Source organism: Cricetulus griseus, assembly GCF_003668045.3.
Source record: "Cricetulus griseus strain 17A/GY chromosome 1 unlocalized genomic scaffold, alternate assembly CriGri-PICRH-1.0 chr1_0, whole genome shotgun sequence".
Lineage (NCBI taxonomy): Eukaryota > Metazoa > Chordata > Mammalia > Rodentia > Cricetidae > Cricetulus > Cricetulus griseus.
The window spans coordinates 6,899,211-6,922,866 of record NW_023276806.1 but is presented as its reverse complement, the minus strand read 5'-3'; the positions used below and the strand labels follow the sequence as shown (position 1 = coordinate 6,922,866).

Genomic DNA, 23,656 nt, shown 5'->3' with positions numbered 1-23,656 from the left:
TTGAGAGTACTTGATCCTGTGTAATGCTGGGTATGTAGGAATGTTAACAAATCATCTTGCTCTGATAATATGTATCATGGTAAATAGAAGGAATTAGTTACGGAACTTGCTCATATAATGTGTGCTATGTGTGTCTTGGAATACTTTTGTTATCTACAAATCTGTAAATAGTAATGTAGTCTTAGTGACCATGTTGTGATTTCCCTTCACAGATAACAAGTTGTGCTAGTACAACTGTATAAATAATTCCTGAAGTCTCAGTGTAGCATGGACATTGACATTGATGACACATAAATACAGATGCTTGGGAATTAAGTACGAGGCGAAACACTTCAAAAGGTAAGAAAAGACTGTGATACTCTGTAAGGCCTTGTGAGATAGTTGGAAGGCATTGGCTGGTGTTTTCAGTGTGTCAGGCTTTTAAATATGTCCACGGGAACCTGTCTAAAGCAAGCAGCTCTAAGGTATTGGTTCTGTTGTGAAAATGACAACAGCAGATACTCTGTTTGGCAAGGACAGTGAATGGTACTCTGTAGTGAGCCCTCTGGAAATGAATAGCACTGTGGCTGGGATTTTAGTGTGCATGGAGCCTTGGGTCCTGATGGTAGCCACCACTGTGGACTGTGTCCTGCTCTGCATTGTGATGAACATCTGGGGAGGGCAGGGAAGTTATGAGTCGGAGTCTTCAGCTTACTTTTTATAGGGTCATGTTTTCCCTGTGTACCCCTTCTTCATGTTAACTTAGAACTGTAAACAAATAGAGGGGTAATGGCGGGTTTTCTACTTTGTGTACTACAGAATTTACAAGGAGAGGTTCCGTCTGTAGTTGGTAGGTCATACTTCTGTTCCTCTCTTCTTTATATTTTATTAATGTAAGCACTAAGACTAATAAGGAATTTCAAGGGTAAAGATGTAGAGTACCATTCATTTTTTTATTTTATTATTTTATGTTTATGAGTGTTTTGTGGGCACACCAGAAGAGGGCATGGATCATGTGGGACTATAGTTATAGATGGCTGTGAGCAACCATGTGGGTGCTGGGAATTGAACTAAGGACCTCTGGAGAAGCAGGCAGTGCTCCCAACTGCTGAGCCCTCTCTCTAGCCCTAGAGTCAGTTCTCTGGGATTTTAGAATGAGAACGCAAATCTACTTTAAATCTACTTTAAATATTGCAGAAGTGCTGAGCATGGAAGTGTGTGCCTTTAATACTGGCATTTGGGAGGCAAAATAAGGTCTAATCTACATCCTGAGTTCCAGACATCCAGGGCAATATAGAAAGATCTTTTGCTGAAAACCAACAAAAAGAGCAGCAGGCATGATTATTTGTGCACTCCTGTAATCCCAGCCTTTGGTAGTTCAAGTTCAGCAGCATAGGGAAGTTTGAGGTCAGTCTGGGCTACTGGAAACCCTATCTCAAAGCCACAGGCTAGGTATGCTGGCTCACATGGGTAAGTCTAGCACTCAGGAGTCAGAGACAGGTGGATTTCTGTGAGTTAGATTAGCCTGGGCTACATAGGGAGACCCTGTCTCAACAAAACAAAAACCAGCAAAATACTATAGCATTTACAGTGACAAAAAAAATCTTACGTGCATTAAAATAAGTATAGCAGGCATTGAATCATTGTAATACTTACTTAGATTCTGTTGGCTATACCTAAGTAGGCAGCACATCACCTTTAACAGTAATCTGTTCATTTTTTACTAGATAGAATGCTGGGTTAAAGAGTTGATGATTACACCAGCCCTTAATTTATAATACCCCACTTAAATAGTATCCATTTAAAAATACCTAGTTTAATGCTTAGAAAAAAGGAGCAAGGTTAATGATAAGCGTCTGCTTGTCTTTCTTGTAGTGCTGTTATTGCAGATGGCCACTCCTAATAACCCAGGTAGCTAGAGTATATAGTTTCCAAAAAAGATGCCATACCATGCTGGTAAAACTGCAGTTAGCTATAAACATGCCAAGAATTAGCATGTAATTAAGTTAATTAAAATACCAGACTGAGTATTTAGCTCCGAAAACATTATTGATTCTTTGTGGATTTCACATCACACATATGAATCCCATTCATCTCACTATTGCTTTTTTCTCGTTGAGAGTCTATATGGCTGGGCGTGGTAGTGCACACCTTTAATCCCCTCGCTTGGAAGGTCACTGAGTTTAAAGTCAGCTTGATTATACAGTTAGTTCTAGGACAGCCAGGGCTGCGTAGGGAGACCTTGTCTCAAAAACAAAAAACCACGAAGGGGGTGGGTGGAGAGGAGAGAGACAGAGAGGGAGGGAGGAGGAGGAAAAAAAAATACATGTGGCAGAAAGCACCAGAAGCTTCAAGGGCAGCTGAGTCTTCAGTGTGTCATGTGTGCTGTGATACAGAGGAGTTAAGCTGTGTGCTTAGTCTGCTGGTTGTTGTTAGGCCCTAGGTTTTGTACTCAGTTTTAAATCTAGGAAATCCTTCAGAAATCCTCTAGGTCATCTTTAAGCCAGGGAGGGGCTGGGGGACTTAGATTACAGCAAGTTGCAAGAAAGGGCTGAGTCATGTTTTACTCAAGTTAATAACTGAGTTGTTTGTAAGGATTTGTTATATTTCAAGTTTCTTCATTTCTGTCCTGGTTGCTTAGTGCCCCTGAGACCACTTAGCAGGAAGCACCAAAACATCCCTGTGAAGACACTGTGTGCTTCTGTAATCAGAGTAAATTACTAGCTGAGTTAATTTCCTTATTTAATATTTTTTTTTGTTGTTGTTTTTGTTTTTTTGTTTTTACCATTTTAAAGAGAGGCGGTTAAGAGTTTCTATAGTCTCCGAGGCTGAAGCTGAGAGCCTGAAGCTTAAGCTCTGTTGTAGATCATAGCTTCATCTCCTTGCGGATATAAGAAAAGAAAGACTATTTCCACAATGATAGATCTCTGGTTACACAGGTAAGTTACTCAACTGTGCAGCAGAGATGACAACGGTAGTTTGATTTTGTTTACTTGGGTGGGAGGAGACATGTTATTTTCCGTCTTTCTTCTTCTGCCTTGCTGTTTTATGGTGATCTCAAGCTGTAGGAGATGGGCTGAAGATTAAATACGTTTCCATTTCTTTCTTCTCAACAAATGGATGAAGGAAATGACTGTTGGTATCTTTAGACCATTAAACCTGTCTTTGCCTTAAACGTGTTTAAGGGGCATGTGACCCCTCTTTCACTTCTTCTCAGTTGTCTTCAGTGTGCATTCATTTGAATCTGTCCTGTCTGTCTTTCTATATAGCTCTCTGTCTGTTTGTCAGTCATCTCTTGTATCTCTCTTGATGACAAAGGAGATCCTTTACATATAACTGCATGATAGAATTCTAGACTTCTGATCTGGGACTGTTAACCTTTCAATAATCCAGTGGATAAGGTCAGGCGTTGTTCTGTTACACTAGATTGATAATTGTACAGTTGAAATAATCTGTCTTTTAAAAGAGTTGTATGACTAGCTGTGTGACAATGCGCACCTGTAATCCCACCATCAGGGATGCGGGAGAGAGTTTTAGGGCCAGGCCATCCAGGGCTGCATAGTAAGACCCTGTCTCAAAAGACATCTCAGAGACTTGTATGATAAACTAAGCCTGAGCACAGCTTATGCTATAGACAGGTAGGAAAGTCATATTGGTGACACCTCTCAGTTACTCTGACATGGTTTTGCCTTTGATTTTGGTCTTTACACCTGAAAATATATGGGTATTGTGACCAGTTTTCTTGAAGCTGTTCACTTAGTAAAACTGATACGATGATAATAATACTGGTGTTAGTCAGGCGTTGGTGGTGCACACCTTTAATCCTAGCACTTGGGAGGCAGAGGCAGGAGGATCTCTGTGAGTTCAACATCAGCCTGGTCTACAGAGCACATTCCAGGACAGGCTTCAAAGCTACACAGAGAAACCCTGTCTCCCCCTCCCCCCCAACAACAAAAAACGGTGTTAGCTGAGCATGGTGGCGCATGCCTTTAATCCCAGCACTCCAGAGGCAGAGGCAGGATCTCTGTGAGCAGGAGGCCAGCCTGGTCTACATAGTGAGTTCCAGGGCTACATATCAAGACTCTGTCTCAAAAATACAAAACAAAAACCCCAAAATATAAAAATAATATAATACTGATATTAGTTACCAACTCCTCAATTCCTAAAGTAAACTGGGACACTTTTGGTGAGTAGAAAAGGAGCCAGAGATTACAGGTACTGGATTAGAGATAGCCTTTGAGTAAAAATGCAGCGGCATCGTGCATTGTTTCTAGTGGGTGGGCCTTTGTCTGTCCTGTTTCTTTTGGTTCTGATTGAGTTGTGTGGGTGTGGTCACGGGTTAGAGGTTTATGATAATGTTTCAGGACTTTACAGGTTTATAAAGGTAGATTCCAGTTTAGGGGAAGGTGGTTCAGTGGAAGGGCTGATAAGAGTTTGGATGTATGGATTGAGGGCAGCTTGGGAACTCTGTGGACAAGCTGAAGAAGTTTGGTTGGTTGGCCCTTTTCATTCTGTAAGAAGACTTAGGAGGATGGAGAATGCAGGACAAAGTGTGCTTAATTCTAGTGAGGTTCATACTCTCACTGTCCCCCAGAAACACTGCTGCTCAGTAATTGGTGGGTAGCATAGGACAGCATCAGTCTCATTACTAAAATGTGAACTCAGGGTTTCCCTTAATTCTAAGTGTCTTTTACCAAATGGGTGTGGCTAAGGCTGTCACCAGTTGTCTCTTATTTTAGTTTATCAGTAAAGGTATCCTGGGCTAGTTGGCAAATAAATGGGTTCCATTCTATTGCCGTAACTACTTCATGTTTGGCAAGCATACAATTATATGCCCAAACCTCACTGGATTTTTTAGTGACTTTGTATTTAGTTAAAATGAAGAAAATAACAGCTTTAGTTTGTACTTCTTTGCTAAATAAATAAGCTTGGTACAACAATATTGAAATTTGGTTGGAATAATGTAGACATACTTCATTAAAAGTCCCTTATTGATGAATGGCTTTATATTCAGTTTATCTTATATAATTGTTAAACATACGTATACTTCATGTATGCTTATGCAAAAATAGGAAAAAGGAAGAAAATACGTAACAAAGATTTGTTGTACTTGGCCTTCATACTTTGATTAGGTTTTTACTTTACGTGTATTAAGATAATTTTATAAACTGCTGTTTGGTGCTTCTTTAGCCGAAGTGATCATGATCTGATTTATAATGTGTTGTTTTAATCATTATGATTTAATAAAATATTAAGGAGAATTATGTATCTAATTTGGTTTGCAACTTGGTGATTGAATTATTAGGCCACTGCCTTGAGTGCAGAGATACCAGCGTTTCCCAGACGCCAGCATGGATGAATGGGTTGCATAGGGCCTTATACTCTGCAGTTCTTTCTTCCTTCTTGTCTTTTTCCCCTTCCGTTCTAAGTGTCAAAACACAGACCTGGGTTTCTAGCAAGCTCAGGATGTGGGCTCTCAGGCCATGCAAGTTACAACAGATTGAAATACCAGGAAACACTTGCTGTAAAATGTGCTCCTTGTTAGTCTTCCAGCATGTCTACAGTTTTAGTCCTTTCCCAATGATCACAGCCCAGTAGTTGGATAGTACTAAAACCTTTTTAGGGAATGAAGGACACTAATCAGTGTTTTAGTTTTATAACCAATTATGAAGAAAAGTACAGGCTTTCATAGGTGCTATTTGATTGTGGTTTTCATACATATGTTTATGTGCATACACACATGTTTATGTGTTTGTACATATTCACATATACTTTTAAGTAATCCTCAGTACTAATGACAGGTGTCTGATTCAGTAGTGGAAGTTGAATTACAGAGAAAGGTTTTACGCTTTGTTGAGATTGGTTTGGAAAGAAAAGAATGGTTAAGGAAAGCCAGTTAAGTGAAGTCACTTCAGAGTTTTATAAGCCTTTAATGGCCATTCTTTTTTTTTAATACATTTTATTTACATTAAAAACAATCTTATTTTACAATCTTATTTAATCCCAGTTCCCTCTCCCCATCCTCCCATGCCCCCCCACTAGTCCCCTATCCACTCCCCGGGGAGGGTGAGGCCTCCCACGGGGGATCATCAAACTCTGTCACATCATTTGGGGTTTAATGGGCCTTCTTACTGAAAAGTAAAGCTTAATGAATTTCTCTTATTATTTCTCAATCACAAATTGCAAAGATAATTAAATTTGTATTTTGTAGTTTTATAAAACTATTTTTAGTTTTAGTAAATATATTCAAATTTACATAGATATTATATAACCTTCAGTTTTGAGCGCTCCAGACTTTAGTACATCAAAGAAATAAATTGCTTTAAATTTTTTTCAGTTTGTGTTAACACATTGAACTTACATTTATTGTGATTGGAAGTGAAAATTGATCAGTATTTATTACCAGTCAGTAAAGCAGAGCTGGCCTCTTGATGTTAGAAAAATAAATTGCAGTCAGGTCACTGCTGGGAGTCTTTGGACAGTGGGGCTGGCGTGAGACGCCGTCTCCATACTGATGGTGTGTCCCATGCTGCCTGCTAACTTGTTTCCATGACAAGTACTTGTGCTTTCAAGATTTTAAAGTATGCCCTGCTTTGAAACATAGCTTAGTCCAACCCATTTAACAGATCTCAGAGTGCTTTTCTTCCTTACCTCATTAGGAGCAGCCAGAAGAGGGCAGCAGTCTCCTTTAGTGTTTGCTGTGTAGCTCAACTGCCAGTATTAGTTCAGTGCAGTAGAGGTCTACAAGGAAATGTGCTTGATTTGATTTGCGTGGGGAGTTAACATTGTAGCTGTTATTGATCCTTTCTTCACCCATTCTGTACCCCACCTGAAGTTAAGCAGCCAGTGAAGAGGCAAGATAGCTAAGAAAACCCAACAGAAGGGGACGGAGATTTTGAGTATTAATAGTGCCTTTGTTCTTCTTGATAATATGGAAGACCTGGAGAATATCACTAGCTCTGATGTCAGAGTTACCCAGTGAGGACGTCCCAGTAAGCTTCCTATTTCTCTAAGAAAGTTGGAGCATCCTTACCTGAAAACTCATGTATTTCAAAGGAAAGGGTGTGTGTGTGTGTGTGTGTGTGTGTGTGTGTAAAGACACACGTGTGATATATGTGAAATGGTATTCCCTACTTGTGAAGTGACTGTTTCCCTTTGAGGACTGCTCTTGCTCTCTGCCCTCCTCAGAGCACTTAAACATCGTGCTGTGCCTTTCTCTAGAGACTAAAGCTTAGATTGATCACCTGTGTTGTTAGCCAGTGCAAGCTCATGTTGGGGCTTCTGGCCACTGTTTAATTACAGAGACTCCATAGCAATGTGCCAAATAGCTTGTTATCAAGGCACTAAACCCAAAAGCATTTCAGTAAAAACCCCAGACTGATAGTGTTCTGAAGATAACTAGCTGACACATAGCTTCAAGAGGGCTGCTTTAAGGTTCATCAGATCTGGGTACTTCGTGCCATTCTGATTCTATATGAACTGGCTATGTATGTGACCGTCATGAGGCTGCCTGTGCCTCAGTCTTCTCAGTTGTAAAATAGGTACAGTATACCTGTGTGAGTTGTGAGACTTCAGTTAGTGGAGGGATGGTAAACATAACATGTAGTTCTAGAACATATGAAATGATATTTAATTGTTAGCGGTTATTAATGTCACTATTGGACATTTTAATAAAGTAACCTTTGCCCCATTATTTATTAATAATGGCTGTACTTGGATATAAAGTTATAACTTTATACTTTTGTTTTAGATATATTAACGATTACCTTTTTCTCATTATTTTGTTTACATTTTTGAAGGTTCCCCAATGAGTGGATCATGATGACCGTATGGTAGGGACTTGCCATAGTATGGCTGCTTCCCGATCTACTCGTGTTACAAGATCAACAGTGGGGTTAAACGGCTTGGATGAATCTTTTTGTGGTAGAACTTTAAGGAACCGTAGCATTGCTCACCCAGAAGAGATCTCTTCTCATTCCCAAGTACGGTCAAGATCACCAAAGAAGAGGCCAGAGCCCGTGCCCATTCAGAAAGGAAGCAATAACGGCAGAGCTTCTGAAATAAAACAGCAGAGTGCGCGAGAGGCATGGGTAAGCCCTAGGAAAAGAAGACTCTCCTCTTCCGAGAAGGAAGACCTAGAAAGGCAGGGCCTAGAGAGCTGTGAAAGAAAGCAGGCAGAGCCAGCCCCGCCAGTCCTGAAGAACATTAAACGCTGTCTTAGAGCCGAAGCCACAAACAGCTCAGAAGAAGACTCGCCTGTGAAACCAGACAAGGGCTCAGTAGAACAGAGGACAGTAGTGGACCATGATGCAGAGTTTCAAGGGACTAAACGAGCTTGTCGATGTCTTGTATTGGATGATTGTGAGAAAAGGGAAATTAAAAAGATGACTGTCAGTGAGGAAGGGCCACTTAATACTGCCATAGTAGAAGAAATCACAGGCTATTTGACTGTCAATGGTGTTGAGGACAGTGACTCAGCTCTTGTAAACTGTGAGGACTGTCAGCCTGACGGGAGCACTAAACACAATAGCACTGGTTCCTATGTGTTGCAGGAAAAATCAGTAGCTGGAAATGGGGATTCAGAAACCCAGACTCCAATGTTCTTTGGTAGTAGGAAGGAGGACAGTTGTGTAGACCATCTTGTGCCTTGCACAAAGTCGGAAGTGCAGGTCAAGTTGGAGGACCACAAGCTAGCAACTGCCTGCCTACCGGTGGAACGTCGTAAGCCGCCGACTGCTGAGCCAGCTTCAGGCCCTGTTTCTGAAATTCAGTCATCCTTAAGAGATTCTGAGGAGGAAGTAGATGTGGTGGGAGATAGCAGTGTCTCGAGAGAGCAGTGTGATGAGAGCGGCAGTGGCCCTCTGGACTCAGGTACTGGAAGCATGCCAGTCTCTGCGGAGCCAGAGCCCGCCTCTCTGCTAGACTGTGCTTCGGCTCAGATGACATCTTTAGCTGAACCTCAAGAACATCGGTATACCCTGAGAACTTCGCCTCGAAGGGCAGCTCCGAGCAGAGGTAGTCCCACTAAAACCGCATCTCCTTATAGAGAAAACGGACAATTTGAGGAGAGTAATCTCAGTCCCAATGAAACAAATACAACTGCTAGTGATAACGTAAGTGAGTCTCCCAGAAATCCTGTTGAAAATGCAAAGGTTCTGTGTTGTGACTCTCAAAGCTATGGAAGTGAAGGACTGAGTGAGCCACCCTCAGAGGCCAGAGTGAATATGGGACATGTGCCATCTGCCAAAGAGAGTGCCAGTCAGCCCCCTGCAGAAGAGGAGGACGATGACCCTGATGTCTATTACTTTGAATCAGACCATGTGGCATTGAAACACAACAAAGAGTATGTGTAAATATGGTAACCATGAGTTCTGCTTTGTTTATCGCTATCGCCTCCCAGGATCTCAGCCTTTACTCGTAAATGTCTGTTGTCAATGCTTTTATTCCAGATGAAGGTGACACTTTAGCAGTAAGCTTAGATTTAATGTAAGTTTTCAAACTCAAAACAGCTGACATTCGACATTGAGCTTCATGACTAGTCTGTGCAGTTCACATATCTAGAGCTGAGTTCCCCAGTGTCCAAATAAGCAAGGGCCAGTGAAGCCAGGCTGTTGTCACAGACAACAGTGGACACTTGACTGGTAGTGCTTTTGATGCTGAGTTAGCACTGCTCACTTTGTAAGGGCTGCCTTTAAATATGGCTGGAACAAATCATGAGTGTAGCTGTCAATCAGGGACTAGAAATCTGGCAAACTAGACATTATTTTCATTTAAATCCTCATTACATTTTTTTTTACTTGAGCCATCTTTGCAGCTTAGAGAAACAGATAGTGCTGTTAATGTTGTGATGCAATAGTGACTATAATTTCTCAAGCCTGTACGACAAAGGTACTAAATCAGGATCCAAACTCTCCACAGTTTTGCTCACTTTAAGGTATTCTGAAAAATAACACAAATGAATCAGAGCTAACTGTCTGAAAATCCTGGAAAAACTATAAAGTGCTCATCAAAACTACTTACTGGGTAACAATGACCAACGTGTAAATAATTCTTGAGATGCTGTCACAAAGTCAGACAGTATTGATTGTACAACAGGGATTGGATTTGAAGAAGAGTATGTCTAATGCTTTTGTTGTGACAGATGTCTGATCAAGTATCATATCGCGGCTGTGGGACATGATTGTTCTTTCTTACAGTGGTTATAGGACACTTGTTCAGCACATGTATCTGGTACTGTTGTGGCTCTTTTCTGGGGGGAAAAAAGGTTTTCCTGTGCTCTTATTGTTTTTGTTGTTTCTTGAGGCAGGGTTTCTCTGTGTAGCTCTGGCTGTCCTGGCACTCGCTCTGGAGACCAGGCTGGCCTTGAACTCACGGAGATCGGCCTGCCTCTGCCTCCCCAGTGCTGAGATTAAAGGCGAGTGCCACCACCGCCCAGCTTTCTGTGTTCATCTAAAATTTGTATTTTACAACTGGATTTAAGAGTTTTTCCCTGAATGTCTTATGAATTATTATGGAAAGTTCTGAGTCTAATATACTAGGAATCAGTTTGAGGCAAAAAAAACCCCAAAAGAACAACGAAGTAATTGCATAAGTAAAGAATTGCAGTTTGAAATGAGGTAACTATCACATGGTGGCACCCACACAGGAGAGGCCAAGGCAGGAGGGTAGCCTGGGTTAGGGAAGGGGACCCTGGCTCAAAAAACCAAACAAGGCAAAACAAATCAACAGATGTTTTCCACTTATGCATAATTTTAAAGTGGGGCTTTTGTTTGCAGGTACAAAGAAATATGTTTTAGAGAAACAACTAAAACCTCAAAAAGCATGATATCTTGCTTCATTTTCTTCTTTTTGAAATGGGGGCTGTCTTTCTGTGTCACCCAGGACAGTGTTGAATTGTGACTCGACTGATTGCCTGTTTTAGCATCTTGAGAATATGGAACTTCGAGCTTATGTCACTGTGGCCAGCTCCAGCTTAAAGGAATTTGATTTCTCCAGAACTTGTTTCTTATGAATTGAGAGCCTGGCTAGTGTGAGGCTCAGGCTCTGCTGCTGAGCCACACCTTCTCTCTCTGGAAATGATATACTTCAGTAGTTTTTCCCATTGGGTTTTGTTGTCTTTGTTACAGGGTATTCTCTTAAGTTTTGACTGGTTATTGATTCTGGAAAACAGTAATTCAGTCTCGTTACTTTTAAAAAAAATGAGATCAAATGGTGATTAAGGACAATAAATACACTGCCATGGAATAGTTATCCAGGGACAGTGTACTGCCATGGAATAGTTATCCAGGGACAGTGCACTGCCATGGAATAGTTATCCAGGGACAGTGCACTGCCATGGAATAGTTATCCAGGGACAGTGCACTGCCATGGAATAGTTATCCAGGGACAGTGCACTGCCATGGAATAGTTAACCAGGCAGTGCCTCTGACTCCATGTCCATCAGCAAGGATGAGCATGGATGCTGCTTTCTCTGCGAGGACAGTGTTCAATGCTGATGCATCATCGAGTCACTGGGTAAAAGGAATCACTTACTTTGCTCCCCCTATCTCTTGCTTTACCCCACATCTTTGAAGATGGCACTTAGTTTTAGGTTTTACTTTTCTTTCTTTCTGCTTGTCTAACTAGAATCAAAACCAAGGGCCTGCTGCACATTTGGCAGCTGTTCTACCAGTTCTCCAGGATGGGGAGGGATCAACATGATGAGCATCTTGGTTTGAAGTAATTTCAAGAAAACAGCATTTGATCACATTACATGTAAATCCTTTAAAAGTCTTTTTTTTTTTTTTTTTTTTTTGCTTCATGTTTCTATACCCATGTTTTTCATCCATGTCAGAGATGATTGGCTAAAGAAAAAAATCAAGTGATCATTCAAAAACAGCATCGTTATGATTGTCTAGTACTTTCAAGTGTCGGGAATTTAAAGTGCTTTGAAAGTGGTGTTGGTGTGTCGTTTTTCTCTTGTACAACCTTTATGCTAGAAAAGTTCTCTAGCTCCTTGCCTGTGAAAACTGGGAATTTAGCATTGCCTACTGTATTCATTAGTACTCTTCTAGAGGGGATCAAGCATACTTCCTGGTGCCAGTTAAAGCAGGTTATTAAAGCCAGGCGCCATGGTGCAGACATACATATCTACAGGATTCCATCTCAAACAAAAGAGTGTTAATAGAAAATTCTGTGGTTGCTATAGTGTTCTCTTAAGAGTTAGGAGGCTCTGATTCTACCTGTTAAGAGTTAAAACTTCCCTCTAAGCTAACAGTAATGTTTTAATTAGCAGCCTTTGACTTGTCCTTGTAATTTATCCACCTGTTGATGGAGTATCACTTAGAAGGTTCTCATCACTTGTAAGTGTTTGAGAAGATACTTTCGAGGCCTAGCCTTAGACCTGGCTCCTGACAAGTCAAACACCAGCAAGGGAAATGAGTGAGTGTTTGGGCTCCTTAGCTGTGGCTCACATTTCACTTGCTATAGCTAAGTAAGAGGCTAGAAAGTGTGCTCTTCTGGTGAGGTTCTTGCTCACAGTTATCTTAGTAACGGGCTCTTCAGAGGTTTGGAGAAGAGGGCCCAAGGCAGCACTTTCCCTGAAAAGTTACTGATTGCCTTGAAGGTAGATAACACTTAATGACCCTTTAGTGGCTGGCTGATGGAGATCACCTGCCCAACTGGCTGCTTTTCCTGTTCAGCCTCCAGGTTCTGGCTGTCAGAGTCAGGTAAGGTTTAGATTTAGTGTTTCTTTTCCAGTTGAAAGGGTAATCACTAGAAATGAAGCTTTGTGTGTGTATCAAAGACAGTTATTAAGTAGCTGTGTTACACAGGCAGGCAGTCTGTCTCACGACCGGGGCTGCCACAGAGATTTAACAAAGTGGTAGCACACTTCCCAAGTGTGTGTGAGGCCCTGGGTTTCATTAGTAGTGCTGTACCACAGATGAAAAACCACCATGAGCTAATGGACAAAATGTAAGCTCAGGCTGGCCTGTGATGTTGCTGACGAGCTGAAGGGAACCTTGAACGGCTGGCCCTCCTCCCTTTTCCTATGTTGCTGGGATTACAAGAGTGCCATGACTGGCCTCAGACTTCCATTTTCTAATTGATAATCTGAGCCATGCCATTACCTTGTGGAATGAATGAAGACTTCCTCCATGGATTTACCAAGTTTTTAGATTGGGGATCTTGTAGGGTATATCTTTGGTATTTGGTTTTTAAAAACCTGCCTAGTTATAATGACCTGGTTTTTATATATCAGAACCAGCATTTTGGGTAACTAACCCTGTTTAACTTATTAAGCTGCTTTCATGTCCTTTGTTTTAGTAGTGTGTTTGTGAAGAACAGTGGCTTCGTATAGAGGACTTGGCTAATTTGAAAAGAATGTTCTGAGGGTTTAGAATGCAGTGATCTATGAAAGACAGCTGCTACTAGGGGAGAAGAGTGCACAGGGCTCCTTGTCAGCTCCTGGAAAGCTGTAGGATACCAACCACCCTTGGCCCAGGCATTGGGTGTGTGGGTTAATGGGAGGAGCAAAAGCTGTCAGAAGTGTAACATTTGTTGTTGCCAGGGAATAGTCACTGACTTACCAAAACATGTAGTGAGTTGTTGCCAGTTACAGCAGTTTTTATCATGTGTATGGCTGTTTTGCTTGTATGTGTGTCTGAGCAGCACATGGGTGTGCTTGCTCCCTCTGGAGGCCAGGGGAGGAAACGGGACACTTGTGACGCCATTGTCATAGGGTATGATTCCTGACCTTTATATTCCAGTGGTTTGGCTTCTTGTATATTCTTTTGGCAGTTCTGTGGCTTAGCATTTCATTTCAGTTTTGTTGACTTTCCCTTTTAATTGGCTGCTTTTAGCTTTCTTTGAACTTAGCAATCAGAATGATCAAACTGCAAGATTGTCTTGTGTGGCTCACCGGGGAGTTTCTTTTTGAGTGAGTACACATGGCTGGTTACTATATGTCCTTATTTGTTTTTCTTTCCACTCATAGAGAAATTATAGTTCCTTTTTTATACTTGGTAAAAAAAATTGATTTAGTGATAAAATATCCCCGAAACTTTATTGTTTATCTGCTGTTTTTAGGCTAACCTTTAGTTGCAGAAATTATAATTCAGTTTTTGTGGTAGTATGTGGAATAATTAAACTTTTCTGTACTAATCATGTTCAGTAGTTGACCTGAGATGCAGTACTCATAAGCAAGTTTGACTTTGGCCATACATGTAGGTATCTTTTACCCATACTGACCAGCTCTCTGGCTGTTGAGTAACCTACAATTCACTGTCATTTTCTGACTATAATTAGCATTACTTAGGGAATAGTAAATTTAAGATCTTAATTTCTCAAGACTTCTTACTTTATCCCCAATCACAAAGAGATCTGTTATCTATTATTTCTCGTGTGATAAATTATAACTCCCCGTTGCCCTTTCACAGTGTTAGAGGCGTTCACAGACCCCGGAAAATAAAATTTATTTGATTAACTACAGAAACTAATTGAAAGGATCCAAATGAGTGGCCATATAAAGAAATACATACATATGGCAAGGTTGGGGAAAGGCTAAGGCACTGATGTTTGGATGTGACACTATTAAGCCATAGATTGTTTCTCTAAACCCTGCCTTTTAAGAATTCTTTGCTGCGGGTGGTTGGAATGTGTGTAATTCTAGCTTTGTGAACACTTAGTTGTTTTGTGTATAGCTCCATGGTGGTTCTTTGCTTGCTCTGTAGAGTCGCACATTGGGTTCGTGTAGCTTTGTGTTCAGCTCGAGGCTCCATGTAGATTTGGGGTCTTTGTATTACTTCTTCCTCTTTGGTGTTTTGTCCTACATATTAAGTCCTCAGCTCCCCAAGCTGTTTTCCGAGTCTGTTCCATACCCCTGCAGTTCTTCCTAGTAGAAAGAAAGGTAATCATGGCACTGTCCTCATGGCTTCATTCTCACACGTCACAGTTTTATATTGTCTGTTACCCAGGATGTAAAGAACAGTTCTTGTTAATTTTCTCCATAGGAGAGTCCTTCAGTGACTCTCTGCATGCGTCTGACCTTGTGAAGATGTGTATGTGTGAGCTTGCAGGCGTTTATATTCACAGGTGGTTGTAAGATTTCAGATGTCCCTGCTGAGTTGTCTCTCCAGCTCTTCATCTGACTTAATTTTATTTTTAAACTTTATTTTAGATATTCATTTCAACTTATATATGAGTGTTTTTCCTGCGTGTTTGTGCCTTATTAGAAGGTGTAGATCCCTTGGAATGGATGTTTGTGAGCCATGTTCTGGGTCCTCTGCAAGAGCATAAAGTGCCCCCAGCCGCTGAGCCAGGCCTCCAGCTGCTTGTTATCTTTTTCTTTCCTCCTTCCTCCCTCCTCCTGCCTGTCTGCCTTCCTTCGTTTTTTGTTTTTTTGTTTGTTTGTTTGTTTTTTGTTTTAAGTCAGAGTCACTCTGTTGCCCTGTAGACTACGTTGGCCTGTAACTCACAGAAATCCCCCTGCCTGTGCTGGGAGTAAAGGCATGCACTATCATGCCCAGCTTGACTTAATTTTAATGTATGCTGAGAGTTATTTCTTAAATGACTCTTCCCTGGCCTGCTGGTCGACTGACTATTGGAAATAGTAATTAGCACTATTTCAGATACTGAGGGTTGAACTCAGGGCTCTATTGTTGAACTTTTCATCCAGCCCTGGAATTATTCTTTGTTGACATTCTGTGACAGTGAGGATTAGCTTTTGTTTATATCCTAAAAATTCATATAAGCAGAGTTTAAATAAAGAAGCTGAATTGAAAATTGGAATAGGAATTTTAATTGAAGAATGGAGCTAGTTATTACTTGTAATACGTTGTGTTGGTTAGATATTGCTGTGGTTAGAGCAGCAGTTAAAATCAGATCATTGGTTGACATAAAGTTCATGAGGATAAACAAGAGAAAGGGCATGAGAGACATGAAGCTGTGGACTGGGTTTGGAAAGGCAATTCTGAGTGTGATGAATCTGGAGCTTTGGTGCTTTTTCGTAGTCCTCAGGACTTTTGCTGGATGAGGTCTGCTCCGTACTGTATTTAGAAAGGCATGGGACTATGTTCCCTTGTATGAGTGCCAGTTTACCCCAGTTTCCAATAAATACCTTTAATTCCTTGTTTTACCTGGTATATGTATGGGTGCTTTGCCCCATGTGTGTCCAGTGCCATTGCAGAAGTAGTAAGAGGGCATCAGATCCCCTGGAAACTGGTGTTAGTGACACAGTGATGAACCAGCGTGTTCGGTTCTGGGAACCAAACAGTTTCTGAAAGGGCAACCTGTGGTCTTAACCACAGCCCATTTCTCCAGCTTTCTTCTTAAATATAATTAACTGTAGCAAGGTGTAGTGGCATATGCCTTCCATTATAGCATTTGAGAGGTAGAGACAGGTAGATCTCTTGAGTTTGAGGTCAGCCTCATAGTTCCAGGGATAGCCAGAGCTACATCGTGAGACCTTGTGTTGGAAAATTAAATTTAAAAAAAAATTAACTTTACAATGTTTTGTGGCAATTTCTTTCCTTTAATACGATAGTTTCTGCTGTTTAAGTTGGAATTTTTTTATTCACCTTTTATTTTGCTGCTTTTTACATTTCCTACACTATTGCTCCTCTTTATTTTTGCTGTGTACTACCAAATTCTTAAAACCATGCATAGAAGGAAAGTTTTATGGTTATAGTTTATTGGTAATGAACTATGAGTGGTATGAAGTGAGAGTCAGACTGATTATAGTCAAGAGGAAGTGTCTTTCTGATTAACACATGATTGTTTATTTTATAGGTTTAGTGTGAATACAAAACTTGCATACATTATATAAGATTAGGATAATTCATCATCTCCTCACAGGGATCACATATCAGATATTTATATTAGAATTCATATCAGTAGCAAAATTGTAGTTACAAAGTAGCAATGAAAATAATTTTGTTATTATAATAATATATAAAATAATAAAAATGTGTGCCGGGGTCACCACAACATGAGGACACGCATTAAAGGGCTGAGGGCCCCACCATTGAGAAGGTTGAAAACCACTGTTGTAGATGCTGGCATTGTGTTACAACATGGGCAGAGTGGGCACTCCTGAAGGCCTCAAGTACCTGACATCCATCCTGCTCTGGCTTCCCTGGTTATCACCCTCTGTGAATTGTTGTAATTCTTTCATTTGTGTGTGAAAATTGAGCACTTTAATGAGGGTATAGTATGATATTTCAACACAGGTATACAGTATACATGAATGAAATTGGGAAGGTTAAGTGAAGAGCAGTGGACAGTCTTCACTAACCACCCTCAGAAGTGCCCAGTGGTCTCTTCCGTCAGCATTGAAGAGCAAATGTGCCCACAGACCTCTCTCTGTGGTTTCTCCTTGTACTCAGGTTTTTATTCTTCCCTGTCTCCTTTTCACTGGATTCATTTGCAGACTTGAGCTATCCATAGGACTGTTAATCCTAGATCTGTTTTCAGTCTCTAAGGAAAATGTTGTAGTCACTGATGATGTAGCGAATTGGGTCCCCTGGTCAGGTGTCCTGTTACTGGGGGAAACAGAAATAAACAACTCAGTGTAGTGTGCTAACCTTGACCTTGGGAGTTGGGGAGATGACACACCTGCTGTGCAAGCAGGAAGACCCAGGTGTGGATCCCATGAGCCCACAGGCCAGTGTGGTGCACTGTGTGTGGTCCCAGTGCTTAGAGCCAGACGATGGAGTCCCCAGGGCAAGTTGGCAGCTAGAATACCTGCATCGGCATCTGCTCCTCCCTCTCTATAAGGAGGATGTGCTGGAGGAAGGGACCCCGTGCCAGCTCTGGTCTCCATGTGCATGGCTGCACAGCATGTACACCCTCACACATAACTAACACACCTTCAGGTATACCACATACGTAAAAGTAAAATGCCCTTATAGGCCAAATGCTTACTTTAAATACCCCCAAAGGAAAACGAATGTTCAAATAAGAACTTAGATGCAGAGGTTAACAGCAGCACAATTTACAATAGCCAAAAGGTAGACACAACCCAGATGCCCAGCAACTGATGACTGTCACCTTGATGGAATATTACTTGGCCATAAAAAGGGAGGAGTGGCTGGTAAATGGACTTGCTGCTCAGGTATACATTTTACTGTAAAAGTGCCTAAAATATTATATATAGATATAGATATAGAGATATAGAGATATATAGATATATATCTGAGATAATCTCCCTGGAAACGAGAAGAATTATATTTTTCTCTTTGTGTGAGCTTTATTTTGTTTCTAATGTGTAAGTCCAGTAGAGTGATTTACAGATTTCCTGATTTACAGTAAGGCATACATGTTGGGAACATGCTCCTGCTTTATGAATGGCTATGCTTAGAGCATAAATATCAACACTAATTTATGATTTGCTTATTTTATTTTATGTGCATTGTATTTTTGCCAACATGTTTATCTGTGTGAGGGTGGTGGATCCCCTGGAACTGGAGTAACAGACAGAAGGTGTGAGCTGCCATTTGGGTGCTGGGAATTGAACTCAGGACCTCTCTGGAAGAGCAGCCAGTGCTCTCAACCTCTGAACCATCTCTTCAGCTCTAGAAACTATTGTTTTTAACAAGCAAAATCCATTCATTGATGAATCTGTTTTTCCGCCTTAATAAGAAAAAATTTTAAAGGTAATAGCAGATTTTGTTGGACCAACATGAGTGTTCAGCTAGAGTCCAGCAGGCTTAAAAGCAACCTGGGTTGTTGGCTTTATCCAAATTGTGTGGTATATTGAAATATCTTAAATACGTTTTTTGTTCTCTTAGTAGAACACCAAAGTGGTCTTGGGAATTACAGACTTGTGAGTGTTCTTCATATTGTAAAGGTATTGTAATTTTAATGATAAAAAAACACACACTGGGTATTTAAAAGAAACATGGGTGTTTGGGGGGTATAAAAACAAACTCCATGACTCTGCAAGGGTAGGGAAGGGGACTGTGTATGACTAGTTATGGGAATTTTCACCCTGGGAGAGAGCCCTGCCCTTGAATGAAACCCCTAGAATTCTTTTTTTTTTTTCTGTCTTAAGGTTTTTCAAGACAGGGTTTCTCCTTGTAGTCCTGGCTGTCCTGGGAACTCACTCTGTAGACCAGGCTGGCCTTGAACTCACAGAGATCCGCCTGCCTTTGCCTCCAGAGTTCTGGTATCAAAGGTGTGCACCACAACCACCTGGCTTTTAAATCCCCCCTCCCTGAATTCTTAAGAGCTATATTATTAGCTTAAAAGAGGCTTTCAAAAGCATAGTTTCCAGATTAATTAGAAATGTATTGCAGAGTTCCCAGATGCCCTGCACCTCTGTTGAGAATCTTGTGTTAGAATGGGGCATGTGCATTCTTTACTATACTGTAAGTGCATTAATTTTTAGGCCATTCTTTAATTTTACAGATATTTGGGGCACTCAAGAATAGTGTTGCTAATTTCTTTTTTTTTTTTAAAGCACAAATTTAGCAGAAATTCTTATTCTTCTGAACTTTTGAATGAAAACCTATCTTGTAAAAATGAATTTTTCCTATTCCCTATATTTTGTAAAAACTTATTAACATTTTTCTCACTAGATTGAAATGTGACAACTTTATTTCATGATGTTGGAGTCATGGGAATTTTATTTTCATGTTTCACATTTCTGCCCTGGGTTTGTATTTTATGATTAGAAAGTGTTTTCATAATGTAGCAGAAATCCGTGCCCTTCTTTTGTGATGCTGGGGATTGAACCAAGAGTCTTACGCAAGTAAACGCTGTACTTCTGAGCCGCCTTCATCACACTGCTTGTTCTTGAAGTGGCAACTCAAGTTCTCTCACTCCGGTATTCTGTGATTGTGTGGTGGCTGTGGTGGTTACTTTGTTACATTTGCCTAACAGTTTTCTCTTCAAGTGGGTAAACTGAGGTGTGATTAAGTCTTACTTGATAACTCTATGTTGGGAAACAGCCCACCTCCCTCCACAGGGTCTGGCTGTATCCCAAGGCTGGCCTAGTTGTGACGCCTGGGTTAGCCTCAGGTTTTTGCAGAGTACTGCAGAGTACTGTTTATTGCTGCCACCATTAGTGACTAGGTGTTGCTGGAAGACCTTAGTGGAGAGTGGATATGACATTTGCTGTTGGAATGACTGGAGGACTGGCTAGAAGGAGTTACACTCAGAGCTGTGTCTCTTATATTGTGACTGACGATGAGTGTCTTTGAAGTATTAAAATGGATTATAACGTCTGCTGCAAAAGATCCTTGTTGTTTGGTTTTTCTCCTCTGTTGTTGTGTTGCGGCCTTTTTGAGACAGGATCTCACTATGTAGTCCTGGTTGTTTTGGCCTCTTAACCTCTTAACTTCTATATTCCAACTGCTAGGATGCCCTCAAGCCAGCTTGCTGATTTAAAAATTGTCTAATCACCTTTTTTTCATTGTGTATGTGTCTACATGTTTGTCAATACACTTGTCTTGGTGTAGTTGTGAAGGTCAGAGGTTAACTGTGCAGGTAGTTGGGTTCTCTTTTCCCACTTAGTCCCTTGAGTTTGGTGGCAGGCAGCTTCTCCATGTCACCCCCTCAAGACCCCCCTTCCAATGCAAGTGGAATGGTGAAACTTCAGGTACTCGCTCGCTCGCTGTATCCTGGAAGACCAGGTGTTGACAAGCTTTTCATGCTTAGGATTTGGAGGTTTGGAGGTACAGTTAAGCAGGTGGAAACTGCCTTCGTTTTCAGAGATACTCGGCTCTGATTGCAGTTTTCTGGAAGTGGATATGTTATCTCCATTTAATGGTCATGGAAGATTTTCGGGACAGAGTTTCACAATGTAGCTCTAGCTGTCGTCGAACTCACAGAGATCGCCTGCTTCTGCCTCACTTGTGCTGAGATCAAAGGCGTGCTCCACCATTGCCCTTGTCTTAAGGGTTTACTGAAGGCAAATGTGTTAACTGTAACTCACAGGATTGATGAAAGATCATCAAAACCTTTAATTTATATAAGGGCTCACTCTATATATAAACAGTTGTTGAGTATTTCTATCTTTTGGCACACATTGTAGGTTTTCTTTTCTCTTCAGGTATGAAAAATATGATTCTTATTTCTAAGAGTTTTCTTGTTTTTTAGAGTTTATTTTGTATGTACCAGGTGTTTTTCCAAGTTTATGAATATGTACATAGTACATGCTTGGTGTCTGCAGAGGCCAGAGAGGGTATCAGATTCTTCAGAACTGGAATTACAAATGGTTTGAGCCACCATGTGGTGCTGGGGAATCCAACCCAGGGCCTCTGCAAGAGCAACAAGTGCTCTAGAATGCTGATACATCTTCCAGCCCTTCAAATTTGCTTCTGACAATAATATCTTACATATTTATGGTTGCATGGAATTTTGAAATATGTTCTCTACAATATACCAGGTTATGCAAAATACCTTTTGATCTCTTCCTTCAACTTTCCATTTTGTGACTGACAGACAACTCCTTGCCTCTCTAGCCTAGCTGCTTCTGATGACCATCTGCTTCCGTCTTTGAGATCTGCCTTTAGGCTCTGCACATGCTTGCCTGTCTCTTACAGATAGAATAGATTCTGCACATGCTTGCCTGTCTCTTACAGATAGAATAGATTCTGCACATGCTTGCCTGTCTCTTGCAGATAGAAAAGGCTCTGAGCCGGGCGTTGGTGGCGCACGCCTTTAATCCCAGCACTTGGGAGGCAGAGGCAGGTGGATCTCTGTGAGTTCGAGACCAGCCTGGTCTACAAGAGCTAGTTCCAGGACAGCCTCCAAAGCCACAGAGAAACCCTGTCTCGAAAAACCAAAAAAAAAAAAAAAAAAAAGAAAAGAAAAGAAAAAAAGAAAAGGCTCTGTACATGCTTGTCTCTTACAGATAGAATAGGCCCTGCACATGCTTGACTGTCCCTTAAAGATAGAATAGGTTCTGCACATACTTGACTATCCCTGACTAGATAGAATTGCTCAGACTGAAGAGACTTTAGATCGGTGATACTTGTTCATAGATAATGGGGCATGTTGAAATGCATGCAGTTCATGTCTAAATACTTTTATATGTTTCATGTACAAGTTACACACATTGCCTGAAGGTAATTTTGTATGATATTTTCAGGGTGTTGTGTGTTGACTTTGACCTGTCTCACATGGTCAAGTGTGGAGTAGTGGCCATTCTTAGTGCAATGGGGTGTTCATTGTGGTTTTGATTTACTTGGTTTATTCTTATAACCAGTTGGCTTTTTGTATGTGTTCCTTTGGGAAATATGCAGTTAGGCAATTTGGCTTTTTTATTTTGTTTGCTTTTTGAGACAAGGTTTCTTTGTGTAGCCCTGGCTATCTTGGAAGTCACTGAGATCTGCCTCTCAAGTGCTAGGATTAAAGCCATGTGGTACCACTGCCAGGCCCCATTTGTTTGTTTGTTTGTTTTTAATGTGATTTCTTGTTACTTAATTGTTTAAATCATTTGCATATTTTGGCTACTAATGATAATCTGTATATGGTTAGATTTTTTAAAAAGATGACCATTTGCTTTATAGAAGATTCCAGGTCTTATATTTATGTCTTCAGTTCTTTTTTGAGATAACTTCTATAATTGGGATGACAGAGTCATTTAATTCATGTACATGCTTATATTTAAAGAGAGTACCCTTTTAATTGTGTTATTGGCACCTTTGTCAAAGATCAGTTGGCTGTGATTTGTGGATTTACTTTGGCTTTCTGTTCTGTCCCATTTATCTCTGTGACTTTTTCTGTTAACACCATTGTGTTTTGGTTATGACAGGTTACTTTTGTTTCATAAAAATTGCATGGAGTCTGGAGTTCACTAGTAGTGTGGGCATTCTAACAAAGCTACTTCCACATCTTGAGAAAGTTTAACCATTATTTTATAGTTTTTTGTGTAAGGGTTTTTCATCATCTTTGTTAACTTTATTCACAGAGTTTTACATTTTTATATTTTCTTATATATATGGAAATATATGCATTGGGATTGGCTTTGTCTAACATTAGATAGTCCTTGGTCTTGGCTCCCGATTTCAATTGCGATGTTCTTCCCCACGCCTTTATTTCCAGTCTGTGTGTTCCTGCTCCTGTGTTTCTTGGAAACAGCAAACAGGTAGCTTCCAACCCTCCCCTTTAAATGCAGTTAACCTGTTTGTGTCTTGTTAAGTATTTGGTTGTCAGTGTTCAGCCCTAGCTGGGTCCAAGCTTGGCAGTCCTCTTACCCTACTTTCTGAGCTCTGGGATTATAAGTGCATGCCACCATGACCAGCAGTCTTCATCTTCCAAGAGAGTTAAGACTTTACAGTAGGGTTATTATTGAGGAGTGTGTTAATTCTTTTAATTTTGTTGTTGTCCTGGTTGGTTAATGATGTTTGATTTCTAATGCTCATTTTGTGTGCGTGTGCGCTCACTGGCATGTGCATTCCACAGCACTCTTATGGAGGTCAAGAGACGTCTCTGAGAGTTGGTCCCTGCCTTCCACATTGCTTGAGGCAGGGTCTCTCTTGCTCACTATTTGGGATGCCAGCGCTGGCCCACAAGTTTCTCTCTGTGGGGTAGAATCTCTTGTCTGTACCTCCCTTCCAGTCTGCTGTATGCAGGCTGGGTTTACAGGTGTGAGCCACCACACCAGCTTTGTGAGTTCTCTGGATCCCAACACCAGCCCATCCTGTGTGCTCTTTCCTTGGCCTTCCACTGAGCTTCCCACTTAGCAGATCCC

General features: G+C 40.9%; 1 protein-coding gene across 11 annotated transcripts in view; it reads left to right on the top strand.

Annotated features, from left to right (window-relative positions):
- Zzz3 (zinc finger ZZ-type containing 3) overlaps nt 1–23,656 on the top strand; it is a 62,861-nt gene that overhangs the window by 20,105 nt on the left and 19,100 nt on the right. For 4 of the 11 annotated variants that reach the window (XR_003481125.2, XM_027395171.2, XM_027395170.2 and 1 more), the window contains exons 1-2: nt 2,781–2,918; nt 7,779–9,322. The exons of 1 other annotated variant lie outside the window; for it this stretch is intronic. Coding sequence is in view for 9 of the 10 variants with exons in the window: in XM_027395171.2 (XP_027250972.1) it covers nt 7,809–9,322 (1,514 nt within the window). In the remaining variant the exon portion in view is untranslated. Of the gene's footprint in view, nt 1–212; nt 340–2,774; nt 2,919–7,778; nt 9,338–23,656 lie in introns of those variants that run through there. 6 more of the 11 variants (XM_027395174.2, XM_027395172.2, XM_027395173.2 and 3 more) reach the window with 3 other exon arrangements.